This window comes from Mesitornis unicolor, unplaced genomic scaffold, assembly GCF_000695765.1.
Source record: "Mesitornis unicolor isolate BGI_N332 unplaced genomic scaffold, ASM69576v1 scaffold14338, whole genome shotgun sequence".
Taxonomy (NCBI): domain Eukaryota; kingdom Metazoa; phylum Chordata; class Aves; order Mesitornithiformes; family Mesitornithidae; genus Mesitornis; species Mesitornis unicolor.
Window position 1 is genome coordinate 1 of NW_010201236.1, and position 14,550 is coordinate 14,550.

General features: G+C 45.5%; 1 protein-coding gene across 1 annotated transcript; it reads right to left on the reverse strand.

The window, feature by feature from the left end:
- Positions 1 to 1,686: 1,686 nt before the first annotated feature.
- On the reverse strand, positions 1,687 to 4,142 carry LOC104544996 (CBP80/20-dependent translation initiation factor-like; the record flags this gene model as incomplete). The annotated part of the gene is made up of 2 exons (XM_010190007.1): positions 1,687 to 2,016; positions 3,701 to 4,142. Coding segments are annotated over 2 exons (772 nt in total), but the record flags the coding sequence as incomplete, so codon positions are not given.
- Positions 4,143 to 14,550: the final 10,408 nt, after the last annotated feature.

The following is a 14,550-nucleotide window of genomic DNA, read 5'->3' on the forward strand; positions in this document are numbered from 1 at the left end:
TAAACCATTCTGTGATCCTATGATTCTATGATCAGTACTATCAACCTCTTTCATTTCATATCAAGGCCACAGCAGCAAGTTTTCTGCAGTTCATACCTGGGTCTGTCTCCAGCCAGGGCTATCAAGCCTAAATGTATCAGAAAAATTTCCCAATTTCAGGCTGACCAAATTTTTTAATGAATCATTGTGAAATGCATCTGATTATTTTGGTTGGAAAAAAACTCCTGTGCTTGGAGAAAGTCAAAATCCTTTAATATCAGAAAGGAAACGTTAAAATATTTAATTTCACATCGCACTTTGCTTTTGACCTGTAGTGATCTGTCATCTTTTGCCCCCTCAAGACATTTTTCAAAGATGTGCAGTTTGAGGCTGAGCAAATTCCTTTTGCATTTTTTTCTATGCTCCAGCACATGTACTCAGTCACCCGCACACCCTGCTCAGTCTTTGCCTTTCATTTCTTCCCAGCTTTACACAACTGACATCACGCTGCCATCACTATATAGTCCTGGGAAGCACTTTGGGACTCTCTGGAGATACGAAATACATTATTTAGCCTACATTCACACTATGAACAGTTGAATATGAAACCAGTTGTTATTGCACATGACGCTGCAGTATAAATCAGTCTACTGGGTCTGCTGGTAGGGGTGGAAATGCTGGGCCAAGAGAAGAAAGTAAGTTGGAAGAGTTCTCCCTAACCCAGAAGGACTGCCATCATCCTCAATTTTTGGATAATAGCCTGCTGCTTCCTGGCCATTGCTCTTGGATTTTATTTTGGATTTCATCTTGGGTTACATTAAATATTGATTTTCATCATTTTATTTTGCTCCTTATTTCCCTGCTTGCTGTGTTATCCAAAAGCCAACTCAGCTCACACAAGGTACAAGCAGCCAGGCACAGCATCCAGAGGATGATGGCCAACAGGAGCAAGAAGGGCAAGAAAGTGTGTCAAAAACTGGAGCAACGCTGGGCACTGAATGTGTGTGGAGAACAGAGAGATGAAATGAGAGCTTTGTATGTGCCGTGGATGACATGGGCATGTGAGGGAACAGCTAAATGGAAATGCATATTAAATTAAGGATGGAAATTCATGGTTTCAGCTCTACACATCCTGTCTCCAGAGAGGCAGAAGGATGGAGGTCCATGTGACATCCTCCCCAGAAAGCAACCTCCCCTTTGATAGTGGCACTACAAGCTCTCCAAGCAGACCGCAGGCAGTTGAGGACAGTCCTGTTCCCCCATCAGCCACCATTATCATGGACCAGTTATCAGAGTCACTGCTTTTTTCTCTCCTCTAACTTTGCTGTCGCCAATGGTTTTGGAGCAGATCAACCAACCAGCATCAATATACAATCAACCAGTATACCAATAAACAAGTCACTCAGAATAATTAGTAGCTACACAAATTATTTCTGTCTGGGTTGCAATCAGAAACCAGGAGTGAGCCCTTCAGCCAGGGGATGCAACCAACAGTCTACTCAAGGAACATGACTTAACCAGGTATGTCTGGTGCCAGGATGGACTTCAGCCAAAAAGATCAGCAAAGACCCTCCGCTGTAAGGCCCTCCACGTTCACTTCTCTTCATGCCATGGGGATGCTGCCACAAGCAACCCACTCATTTCATAGATGGGCCCTGGCGTGAGATAACAAATTTCCACATACAGTTCATAATTTTATCTCATTACCTGCAACATGTTGAGGAGCAGGCTCCGGAATTTGGTTCCTTCCACCATGAAGAGGGCCATTTTGTCACAGAGTTTGGCTGCCGTGGAAGCAAAGGTGCGGTCTGTCACTGCTTTCTGGTAGATGGTCTTGACTATTTCCCCCAGCATCTCCTCAGAGTTGGTAGAGTTCTGGGCCTCCTCCATGAAGGTGGTGAGCTTGGAATCAACATCGCTGCTGTTGTTCCTCATGCTGTTGAGAATTTCAATTAGTTTGTCCATTTTGTTCTTTTCAGGACTGGTGGTTTCTACCGTGACTTCGTCCTGGTCCGTGAAAAGGGAAAGACAAGGCATCTGTTACACAAGGAAAAAACAGATATATCAGCCCTTGTCCTTCCACAAACAGCAAAGGGGGAAGGGGATTGGGGAGACATGGAAACAGACATAGAAAAAGCAAAGCATCTTTTAGAAGCACAATGGTCTCATCTCAGCATTGAAAACCACAAGTGAATGAGTCCTGCCCCAGAAATGTTTTTTTCCATTTCCCACAGCACTCAATCCCGGAGTCCTCAGCTCAGGGCAAAGATGTGCTGAAGGGTTCTGAGCCAGGATGCTGTGGGTTGATCATCCCTGACTGCCCTTAGCATCTTGGGCAGGTTTCTGGGGGTGTCTGCAACATGGCGATAATGGACTTTTTTTGCATCTATTTTGAAAGTGCACTGATGTTTGCAAATGCTCAAATAACAATCCTACAAAAATATCTACTTTTTAATATATATATTTAACAATCTAAAATGAGATCAGAGATGTCACATGATCCCAGAGTTAGAAAAACTTTTCCATCTCTTGACTGTTATACTTCTTACTTCATGTCATTAACACAATTTATTGCTGCTTCTCAACGATTAATCATGCATTTGTCCCTTTCCCCCAGCGTAAGGCATACATCTTGCCTGCTATGGTCTGCTCCCTTCTCCTCTAGCTCAATTTTAAACCATGCTACACAATCCAAACCTCTACTCATTTTTTGGACAACCCCAATGCCAACTGCCAGTTGGAGTTATTCAAAACTTCCATCAGGAGACCAGTTGTGTTCACTACACACACCCAACAGCGGGTGCTTATGTGAAGTCTTTCTTATAAGACTATAAATTCACAGGGAGAGCATTAAAATGAATACTCTGAAAGTCTCTGCTATACTCCCATTGCTTTAAAGAACATAAAAATAACTAACAAAATCTCTTCCTCCTCCTCATGTCCCATACATAAATAGTAAATGCACATACATTCAAAGGTATACATTTCCAACATGCACTCCCATTGAATTGTAAATGTTCAGGTTATTTTTGCTACGCATTTTGGAAATCTCATTGGAGATACCCCCACAGATGCATTTTCCAGTCTGACCAAAGAATCTCAAGAGAAAGAATCTGAATTTCACAGGGGGCAAATGAATATATAATCTCTGAATTCCCCAGAAATCCGAGGCTAAATATTTTTTCCAAAAAGGACTTTTCCTCTGTCACTAGCATGCAATAGTTTTGTTATTGTCGGGGTGTTGGAAGGAAGGAGGAAAGATAAGGGTGTTTCAATTCATTGCTGAGACAAATGGATATCAACTTTTAAGAAGCTGACTCCAACTATTCAGCACTCGAAAGTCGAAGCTCGGGATTTAGCTCTGTAATTGTGGAGAGACAAATTGCCTTTTTAGACCTCTTTGCAAAGCAGATGAGCTCTGCAGACTGGGAGGCAGTCAGTTGGGACCAGACTTCCCCAAGGGTCTTTGCACTGGGAGAGTTCCCAGTCTTTGAGACCTCAAGTTGGTAGCAACCTCAACCAGGAAGTCAAGCTAAGAGCCTTAGCATTGTGTCAATAAAAGGCCTCCTGGATAAGCATGAAGAGACTTCAAGAGAAACGTTGACACAAGGAGATTAAGATAAATTGGGTGCATTCATGGAAAGGTCCCTTGAGCCCACTCCACCCCAATAACCAGACTCTTGGAAAAAGGGAAACTCAACATTTCCCTAAGAAATAATACCTTTTCTCTTAGTCTCCTCCGCAGCCTGTCTTTGGAAGACTGAAGCAAATTGATCTTCAGTCTTTCCCCAATGTGCTCATGAATACTGTCTTTCTGCTTGGTCTCCATCTCCTGGATGTACTGCTGAGACTGCTTCTCCACAACCTCCGGGCCTCGGTGCATCTCCACAGGAATATGCACTGTGCAGATGGAGGTGTCCTCGATTTTCAAATTTTCAGTCTCTTTGGCGTTTCTGTGCATTTCTTTGTCATTGGGCGAGTGCTTCTGGTTGTGGTGCCATCTCCGGTTCTGGCTGTAGCCATGGTGGCTCGTCCTGCCTGAGGAGTGAGGGGCCTGGCCTCCTTGGTAGAGTTTCTGGTGGTCCCTGTTGTGTTTAGTGCCGCCTTGCTGATGATCTGCGTGCTGCTGAGTTTTGTTCCCACCAGGAAGTCTCTGCTGTCTCCTGGAAAGCCAAAGGAAGTCATTAGTACACCCTTTCCTACATGGACACGTTTGGTCAACACATCTTCTGTCCCACTAAACAGTCTGGCTCTTGGTGGGTGGGTTCTGTGGAGCCAGGACCATTACCTCCAGACAGGAAGCTGGATGAATATGGCTCCAAGCAGATAACATGGAAATTCAACAGGACGAAGAAGAGAAATTGCCCACAAATGGTTTGCTTGAGAGACTACAGCAGCTCAGAAGGGGTAAGCAAGCCCCTGTGTGCTGGCTGTAACCAGTAGCTGAGATGGCAGGTCCCCAAAAAAACAATGGTTGAATGGAAGAAATGCTTTGGCAGCCTTGGACATTTCAGATTCCCACACGGGCTGCAGCATGGCTTTCCCCAGTGGAGAAGGCAGAGCTCGAATGCCATCATCAAGGATGCAATTAAGATGGAGACTGTCCCAGCATTGGTGGTCTTCACCCAGGATGGCACAGGGTTAGTCCTAAACATGGCAATAGCTCCCTGCCTGCCTTTTTAACACTCAGTATTGGCTCCGGGAGCATGTGGGATGCTTTAACACTCGGCTCCTTACAAGGGACATCTCTCCAGCATCATCCCCTGAGACAAAACAACCGTGAGTGCTGTGGTGACCACACCAGTCTGCATCCATACTGGTTTTGTAGCCATTATAATCCCCCTGCTCAGCCTCACCCCTTACCCGAAACCTCAGCCTCCATTTAGATAAATAGCAACATTTATTTTAAACCCATTGCATAGCAATTAATTTTCTTTTCATCACCTGCACCGCTCGGCTAAATACATTCAGACAAAGGAAGCGGTCATTCACAAACACATTTCAATGGTCAGTGGCTAAATAGTCTCCGACCCTGCCTGCCAAAGCCATCTGCCCATTAAATCTGTATTCCTTGGCACCCCCAGGAGTTAAAAACCTATTTTCTGAGGCCAACTGGCTCTTAACCAGAGAGCAAGGACTCGTGTTTGGTGAATGCAGGACGAGGAGGCTTGTTCATAGTGGCAGTGGAAGGAATTTGTGTTTAGTATCAGACCACCAGATCCAGTTTTCTGAGATATTCAACATGTTTTTGGGGGTTTTTTTGCAAGCTGAATGGCAGGGAATTAAAAAAATTCTGAGTACACATTCTCCACATCAAGTTTTCCAGGCATTTTTTGTTTTCCTCTCTGTAATGCAATCACATAAACCACTTTGTTAATAGCAACACTTATTAAAAGGGGAATGTCAAAATAAAAGTTAGTTCAAACCCTTATCTAGTTCTGAGCCCTCACATGCTTAAGTGTGCAAGAGTTTTGCTGAGAGAATTCAGCATTTGTTTTCTGTGTTTTTGCTCTTTTCTCCTTTCAGACATCCGAGTTGTTTAACTGTTTGGGTGCACGTTCACCCTTGGGTTACAAGTCAGACAGGCTGCTACTGTAAATAAGTTGCAAATACTGCACAGAAATGACCAAAGTTGCACACAGACACAGCTTTAATTTAAGCAGAGGTAAGGCAAAACACCTGGAAATGAGGTGTTCCTGCAAGAAATGCACACGGGGCATTTTTTTCCTAAAGACATAATGATATCCTAAACCACACTGTTTCTGTTTAAGGGTTGTGAAAGAAAATAATAAAAAAAGGTTTAAGGTTAATCCCCCCTCCCCAAATAACCCACTTAAGCCAATTTGGAATGTGCAAGATTGTTCGGTTTGGAGGTTTTGCAATGAGACAGGGAGAGGACAGGCAGCTCTGTCCCTGTACAGGACAACATCTCCATGGCCAGGGGCCGAGCAAACACAAACTGAAGCTCTGCAGTCACTGACCACAGGATGGAAAACACCTGAGTTAAACAAGTTAGGAAAAAAAATTGCAAGAAATAAAAGGCAAAGGGAGGAGAATGTCAAAGGAGAAGCAACGTCCATGACTTGGAAGCAGGCAGGGGTCTAGACGATCATCCAGCATTCAGGCAAAGACTTGTTCTGTACTTTTATCTTCCCAACACCCCAGCGAAGGAAAAAAGACAAGAAATAGGACTCTGCAGTGAAGAGCCAAAGCAGGGAGAATGGGGCCCAGATCTTAAAACTTTTTTGACTGCACAGCATCACAAACCTGGGGAGGTTGAAATGTCCCATGCTTGTTCTCAAGTGTGACCAAGGAGCTGGGGACATGAAGATTCCCCAAGAAAGGGCAAGAAGGGCACCCTATCACATGTGCCCGCTGTGGGTTGAATTGATGGGAAACAACCTCGTGCCTGCTTGAGGGCAGGAGAGCCGTGATGTAGGAGAGACCATGTAGGAACCCAAAGGCACTTCCCAGCCCAGGGTTTTAGGCTCATGATGCCAAAGGGAGGAACAGCTGAAGCTCAAATCACACAGCAACATCTCCAAGAAAAAGAAGAATTCACCCCAGAAAAATGCCATAGCTCCTAGGAAAGCCTTCTTCTGTCCCTCTCTGCTCATCCTTTGCTGTAAGGACACAGTGCCTTGCAGGCAACCCTACTTCAGCTACAAGAGAAAGTATCTAGACGGCACAACAGTCTCTTATCTCTTGACTCTGTTTAATGTTAAATAACTATTTTTCACCTCAAAGGCCAAATTCTGACTCAGCTTAAAACTCCTCCTGACTTCAGTGAGACCGGGGATTTGGCCATCAGTCAACATGGAGACTAAAGAGACATTCAGAGTCACAAAAACTGCAGAAGAACTAAAAACCAAAGGAAGACACTCAGGGTTGCCAAGCTGGAAATAGGATGGTATCGCTTCTGCTATCACTTCTCAACTGATTTTTTTAAATTAACCAAACGAGATACCTTTCAACAGAATTTAGATCGGACACATGTCTGCTATGTCAGAGGAGCCTATGCAAACAAATCTAAGACTTCAGCTGTCTTGGTGATTACCAGCCTACGTGCTCAGAAATACAAGATTCCTGCAAGTTTTTACTACATTGTTTGCTCCCAAGGAAAAGGGCTGGAAGGCACAAGGCTGGGGAAAATAACTCCAGACATGAGGACAGCTGTGGTCTAAAACACAGTTGCTCCATCCTGTCAGCCCTGCTCATATCCCCCCAAGCAAGACAAGTCCTCTGAGAGCCCCCACCATTTGTCTGGCATGTGGAGAGCTGGAGGACAACATGGGGTTACATTCTCCTGGTGGTTGCATGGAGATTTAGTTAGGAGCTACATCTCCAACAGCACTTGAGACATTTACCCCATGGTACAGAGCATCCCATACAGCCAAACAGACTGAGATCCTGTCCGTGGGCTCAGGGATGGGGTGTTCTGGACATCCTAGTTCTTGCTTTTGAAGAACCTGCCTGGACATCATGCTTGTCCTTAATCCCAGACAACTCTACCATGGGATAAACCCTCCTGGGCACGCTAAGCCCCTCACAGGGGAGGGATGTTGGTTTTGTCCTGCTTTCATGCAGAGCCTGATACCTGGTGGGCATGGCCAGGGTCACCCAGCAATGAACAACCAATATGGACTTGCAGCCACTGAGGCCAGAAGTTGAGAACAAAGAGTGATGTTGTGGCCAAGTTCAAACAAAATGGACAAAAATGCCCATCATCACTGGCTTTGGGCACCTAAGGGATCTCGTGGCCCAAACCTGAGGACCTTAAGGTATCCCAATTAGGAGCTGGTGGAATTTTACAGCATCTGAAACTGGTCCTGGAGGTCTAATTCTACACTGGGAGGTCAACAGGAATATTGCTATTAATGTAACGAGGAGGAAGGTCTGAATTTCTATTCTAGAGGCCTGGCTTCCCCCAAAAGTATTCTCTACCAAGCCTACCTCCGTCGAAGGCACTCTGAAGTTTTACATGGATGTATAATGATAACTCAGCATTGCTTTAGTGTAGGGAGCATCACAGCCCTGCCACAGCCATTTTCTATCCTTGCTATGATCAAGAGTGGCAAACACTCAAATAAGCTTGACAGTTCCACACAATTTAATCAAAAACTTCAAAACCCCACAGAAAACAACCACCACCAGCTCCAAGGATGAAGAATACAGCACTTCTGTCTGTTTTCCCTTTGGCTTTCTCTCTCAAACTGGTTTCACTTGGCTCCAGTTTCATTTTTGTTGGCATTTTTCTCAGCTGAGAAAGGAACAAGATGTCATGTTCACTCCTGAAAACAAAAATGAAATTATTCACACTTCTTTCATGCTTTTCTGTCACTGGGGCTAAAGTCTATCCTGATCACTAGACCCAGCCCACATGTCTGGATGGATACAGCATTTTGGAAGCATAGAAAATCCACCTATCAAAATGGTGGTGATCAGGACCTAAAATAATCTTTGAACAGTTGCGATCTAATGTGTGCTTTAGGTCTTACACATACACATCCTTGAAAACATACAATGAACTCCAGAGGACGAACACAGCAAACAAAAACAATGCTGTGAGGATAGAGATGTTTTAGATGAGGCTCACAGCATCTGGCTGCTGGGAAAAGCATCATGAAACCTTCAGATGAGCCGCCCTACCTGAGAACAACTCCTCATCACCTTGGTCTTGGGGTATGGCTACTGCAGACAACCGTCCCTTGGGCATGGACATCACATCTGTCTTTTCTTGCTAGAGATGATCTTGTTTGGCCTTTACAACACAACTAGAATCACTACAAACCAACAGGGTAGCTTTGATTTTTACACTGGGGGTGGTGAAACATGGGCACAGGTTGCCCAGGGAGGTGGTAGATGCCCCATCCCTGGAAACATTCAAGGTCAGGTTGGATGGGGCTCTGAGCAACCTGATCCAGTTGAAGATGTCCCTGCTCACTGCAGGGAGGTTGGACTGGATGACCTCTAAAGGTCCCTTCCAACCCAAATCATCTGATGGTTCTATGGTTGAAGGACTTCACACATAGACACCATGAAGGTGTTTACACAATAGCATCTCCAAAAAACCCCATACTTCATCATGGGATGGACTATCTTCTGCTATGGGATGCTGACTGATTTGGCCTTTCCAAACAGAGAAGCAGTCCTGATTTCTCCCTGTGCCTTCCTGTAGCATCACTTCACACCACCAGTGTCTACTTCTTCCACCACACTGATGGACACCCTACTCACAGGACAACCAGATGAGTGCCCAGTCTGCAGGCTGTGCTGCAGGAGACTCAGCAAAGCATTGAAGAGCAAACTTGTCTGCTTCTGAAGTCCAACCAAAGTCCTCACACGCTGCAATGCTTGGCCTCACAGGCTGCCTGAGTCAGCTGTTTTCTTCCAAGCTTCATGGAAATGAATCTTCAAGAGGAATTTAAGTAGCTGTTTTGCAACACTAGCTTGGGAAAGACATCCCAAGTACAGATGGTATGTGAGATAGCTCCAAAACAGTTCTTTAAATGCCTTGCTGGATCTCCCACAAGTCATTAGGGATGTCCAGATGGAGGCCCTTGCTGCACAGACCAAGCAACCAGCTAGGAAGACACCCCCTGGACTTCAAGGCTGACTGCCCGGAATGGTGGAGAAATCACTGCCGTGATTTCATGTAGAAATTGCTTGGAAATTGTTCTCTTCATAAACTGCAGTGCTTGGAATTATGTTTTCGGATTCTTAGCATACTGTAAACATGATTGCAAAAATGACATGAAAACCATTGGAAAATACAGTGACAAGGAACTGAATTCAGTTTAGTCAAAATAGTTCAAAGCTGAAAGACACAACCATGGTACACAACATTTCCCAAAAATCTGTGGAATGCAAATACACGTGGACCCTGGACTACTGGTAACAATGTGAGTTGAATGAATATAGATTAATCTTTTACTACTTTGCAATAAAAGAGCTTATATCGCAGACTCCAGACTCCCTCTTTAAATATACACCAAGGCTGTTATCCCGAGATCTGATAATCCTCCAAGAGATAGAAACTTCCAACCCATGCCAAGATGCACAGACACAGCCCACCACCATCCCTCCATGGTCCTGTCCCTCAAGATGCATCCTAAATAGTACGGATGAGCCCCCACCTGCTGCCTTTTTGTTCAGCTGTCTTTCCTTAGACCTCTGTGACTCTGACCTGCAAGCAAGGAGACATCCTACGGTATTTTTTTTTCCATATACAATTTATACCAGTGCTTTCTAGTGAAGAAATAAATGTCTTTCCTGTAGAAGCTAAGGCAAGACTTGACAGGCTCTCCTAAGAGCTGTCTAGACATACAAGATGATCTGGAGTCAATGCCAAGCAATTACTTCTAATGTAGGAATGTGGTAAAACATCAACCCAAGGAGCAGAGATGCTTTGGACTTCTGTGTGCCAGAAACACACAGAATCACGGAATCACAGAATATTAGGAGTTGGAAGGGACCTCGAAAGATCATCCAGTCCAACCCCCCTGCCAGAGCAGGATCACCTAGACTAGGTCACACAGGAATGTGTCCAGGCGGGTTTTGAATGTCTCCAGAGAAGGAGACTTCACAACCTCTCTGGGCAGCCTGGTCCAGTGCTCTGTCACCCTCACAGTAACAAAGTTTTTCCTCATATTCAGATTGAACCTCCTATGCTCCAGCTTGCACCCATTGCCCCTTGTCCTGTCGTTGGCCGTCACTGAGAACAGCCTGGCTCCTTCCTCCTGACACTCACCATTTACATATTTATAAACATTCATGAGGTCACCCCTCAGTCTCATCTGCTCCAAGCTAAAGAGACCCAGCTCCCTCAGCCGCTCCTCATAAGGGAGATGCTCCACTCCCTCAATCATCTTTGTGGCCCTGTGCTGGACTCTTTCAAGCAATTCCCTGTCCTTCTTGAACTGAGGGGCCCAGAACTGAACACAGTATTCCAGAAGCCTTTATTAAACACATTAAATAAATTTCTTTTAAAATTATGCAGCATACTATAGCATTTTATGTAGAGCTTTGGGAGCTAGGATTGATCTGGACATTGACTTAATGCAACCTAGTGACAACCCTAAGCAGTTGCCCAAAAGTTCACCTAAATCTGTCTCATTGTCAAAAAACGAGTTGTCTCCTCTTGACCTCATTCCTGACTCCTCTCTCGTGCTGCCCCTAAAGCTTGCACAGATGTGCTGAGCTGTGCCAGGGTCTAATCCACTCCAAAATGTCTCTGGAGACATTCAGAACCCAACTGGACATGTTCCTGTGTGATCTTCTCTGGGTGATCCTGCTCTAGCAGGGGTTGGACTGGATGATCTTCAGAGGTTCCTTCCAACCCCGACCATGCTGTGATTCTGTGAAAAATTTACTTCCTCTTGGATGAATTTCCACTCATAAGTTTGGATGGGAACACGCAGGCCAGAGGGAGGCACAGAGCTGGGTGACCTTCTGCAGCTCCACTGCCACATAGCCCTTGCTGCTTGGGGACCAGCACTCTCAGCTTTCATCAGGAAACTGGGATGATCCATAGCATCTGCACCATGCTGGGAATGGATGGAGCAATGTTAGTTTAAAGGAAAGAGAGAAGCCTGTTTTCTGCTCATGCCCCAGAGGTTGTCACACTAAATAAAGACATTATCAGAGAAAGAGCAGATACTCAGCGCCTTCATGCCTGTTAATGATGTCAGCACCTTCCAAATCAATCCAGGGACTCTCTTTCCCACAGATGGTCCCTTGGAGACAGACTGCTGTGGCTTTAGGAGGAATAAATGGAAACAAACCAGTTAACAAATATCAAAAAATAGAGAATAGTTAACTTTTTTTTTAATATGGAGACGAAAAATCCCTGGGTGACTTATGTGCCAGCAGAGATATTAGCTGCGTATAATAGATGAAATTTTTTTAATATTAATATTTTGGGCTGAGACAAGAGCGGGAATGGAAAGTATTTCCAGTGTCTTGACTTCTTTATTTTGCAAACATCAGTTGCTAACTGGGGTCAGACAGGAATATTGTTTCTGCAACAAGAGCCCAAACAACTCAAGCTGGCAACTTCTTCACACACAAACCATGCCAGGAGGCCCTGCAGAGCTTCATTGCTCCCTCCCAGGTCTCTGGGACCAGCATCCCCAACTTGGGCTTGTAGGGTGGTAAACATCCTCCTGCAGAGAGGGTGGCTACTTGCCATGGCCAAAAATTGGAAGTCACCACCCAAACCGTGCACATTGTTGAAGTACTGCTAAGCTTCTTCAAATGGGTCAGGTCTTGTAGAAAGACCTTGTGTGACACAGCGGATGCCATAGAAGTTTTTTTACCCACCGAAAGCATCAACCTCTGCTTGCCCTGACCTATCAGTACAGTTGCAGATAACTTTGTAGAGCAACCTGGCAGCAGAAAGCTCTCGGTGCTCACTCCAAGCAATCACCAGCAATGGCACATTTATATTCGAGGATTGAAAACAGGAGACAGAAACAAGTTATTTCACTTCATATTCACTCCAGCAACCAGCTGCTGGCAACACCTCCATGAACTCGTGCTGGAAAACATGTAGATGGATAAAACCCATTTCCAGTCCTGAAGAGCCGTGCTAGAAACACTCAACCAGAGAGAAAGCCATTTCAATAACAGATCAGTTTCCTAGTGCAGAGAAACCTGCCACTATTTTTCCTTCCCTCAATTCTGGCCGGCTAAAATAGCATCACGTAGATGGTTGTGTTTTGCACTACGTGACATTGAAAGAGCAGCCTTGAAGGACGGTCTCATGGGTGACAGGGTTCGCACATGAGAGGATCTGGTGGCTGTGGGTTCACTGCAAGGTCTGTGGTGGGCAAAGGTCCAACCACAGCCCTTCCCACCTTTCTGCCTCACTTTCCTCACAGGGAAAGGGGGAATGATGAGAGCAGCCTTCTGCCAAAAAGCACTTTGAGGTTGATGGACAACAAGAAACCAGAATGGTTTCATCTCTGGCTGTCTTCCCTGGGGACAGCTCTTGCACTGCTTCCCCACAGCTCTTCCTACAGCTGACTGACCCAACACCACCCTACACTTGCCCACACGATGAGAGCTTTTCTGCCAGGTTGGTTAAAAATAAGTTACATCATCAGCTACTGATAGCACCCAAGGTGCTTTGGGCGATGGGTGATCCCAGAGCAGGTACTGTCAAACGCTTCTATTGATGGTCTCGCTTTCAAAATGGCAAAACTGGCAATTCTTCACGCAATACACAGTTAAACTGTGGAGTGATGCTATGGGAGATGTGAGTTTACAAGGGTTCAAAAAGCACATTGCCAAAGTCATGAAAGGAAAATCCATCAGGAGATACTGGACACAAACATATGCAACTGTGCTCCTGCAAATCACAGAATGGTTTGGGTTGGAAGGGACCTTTAAAGATCATCCAGTCCAACCCCCCTGCAGTGAGCAAGGATATCTTTGTGCAAGCTGGAACATAGGAGGTTCCATGTGAACGTGAGGAAAAACTTTTTTACTGTGAGGGTGACAGAGCACTGGAACAGGCTGCCCAGGGAGGTTGTGGAGTCTCCTTCTCTGGAGACATTCAAGGCCAACCTGGACGCGTTCCTGTGTGACCTAGTCTAGGTGATCCTGCTCTGGCAGGGGGGTTGGACTGGATGATCTTTCGAGGTCCCTTCCAACTCCTGAGATTCTGTGATTCTGTGATCTTCAACTGGATCAGATTGCTCAGAGCCCCATCAAGTCTGCCCCTGAATAACTCCAGGGATGGGGCCTCCACTACCTCACTTGCAAACCTGTGCCAGTGTCTCACCACTCTCATAGTGAAGAACTTCTTCCTCAAAGTGCAAATTCCTGGAGAATCATAGAAACATTTAGGTTGGAAAGGAACCTTCAGATCATTGAGTCCAACTGTTCAGAAGAGGAGAGCACTGCTGGGAAGCAGAAGTACATGCATACCCTGTTCTTTTCATGTTCTCCTGGTGTCCATTGCTGGTCACCAAGCCAGGTGGTCTGGTTTGACCCCATCACAGCTCTCCTCCTGCTCTTACTGACCTCCCAACCAGTTCCAGCACACCACAAGCACATCTAATTGCAAATGAAAGCCTGCTGCCCCTCTGCTGATGAAGGGTGGCATGGCAACCATAAGATAAGGCAAGTTGTCTCCCAGCTGGGTGGAGGAGTTGCAGTGTAAGCACAGCCAGCGGCATGAACAGGCAATTACCACCACCCAGCTCACGCGCTGTAATTCATTAAGCTGCAGTAACACAATCACCCAGCTGAGCCCTTTTAGGAATGAACCGCTGAGACAATATTGTCCTCTGGGGACCTGCAGTTTGGAGAATTAATTTACTGTAATAACTTGTTGCAGACAATCAAACTGAAAGAAATGACGATCTGTCTGTAAATTACCTGCAGCTAATCCCTTGGCTGATGCTTATCGGCAACCGCTGGCTCTGCTCGGGCAGGAGGGGCAAGCACTGGCTGTTTGTTTGGGACTTTCATGCCTTTGAACACTTAAACCTTGAGGAACCTTATCACGAAGGACCAGCACTCCAATAAGTGGATTCTGGATGTTGGGATCAGGAGCTCCCTGAT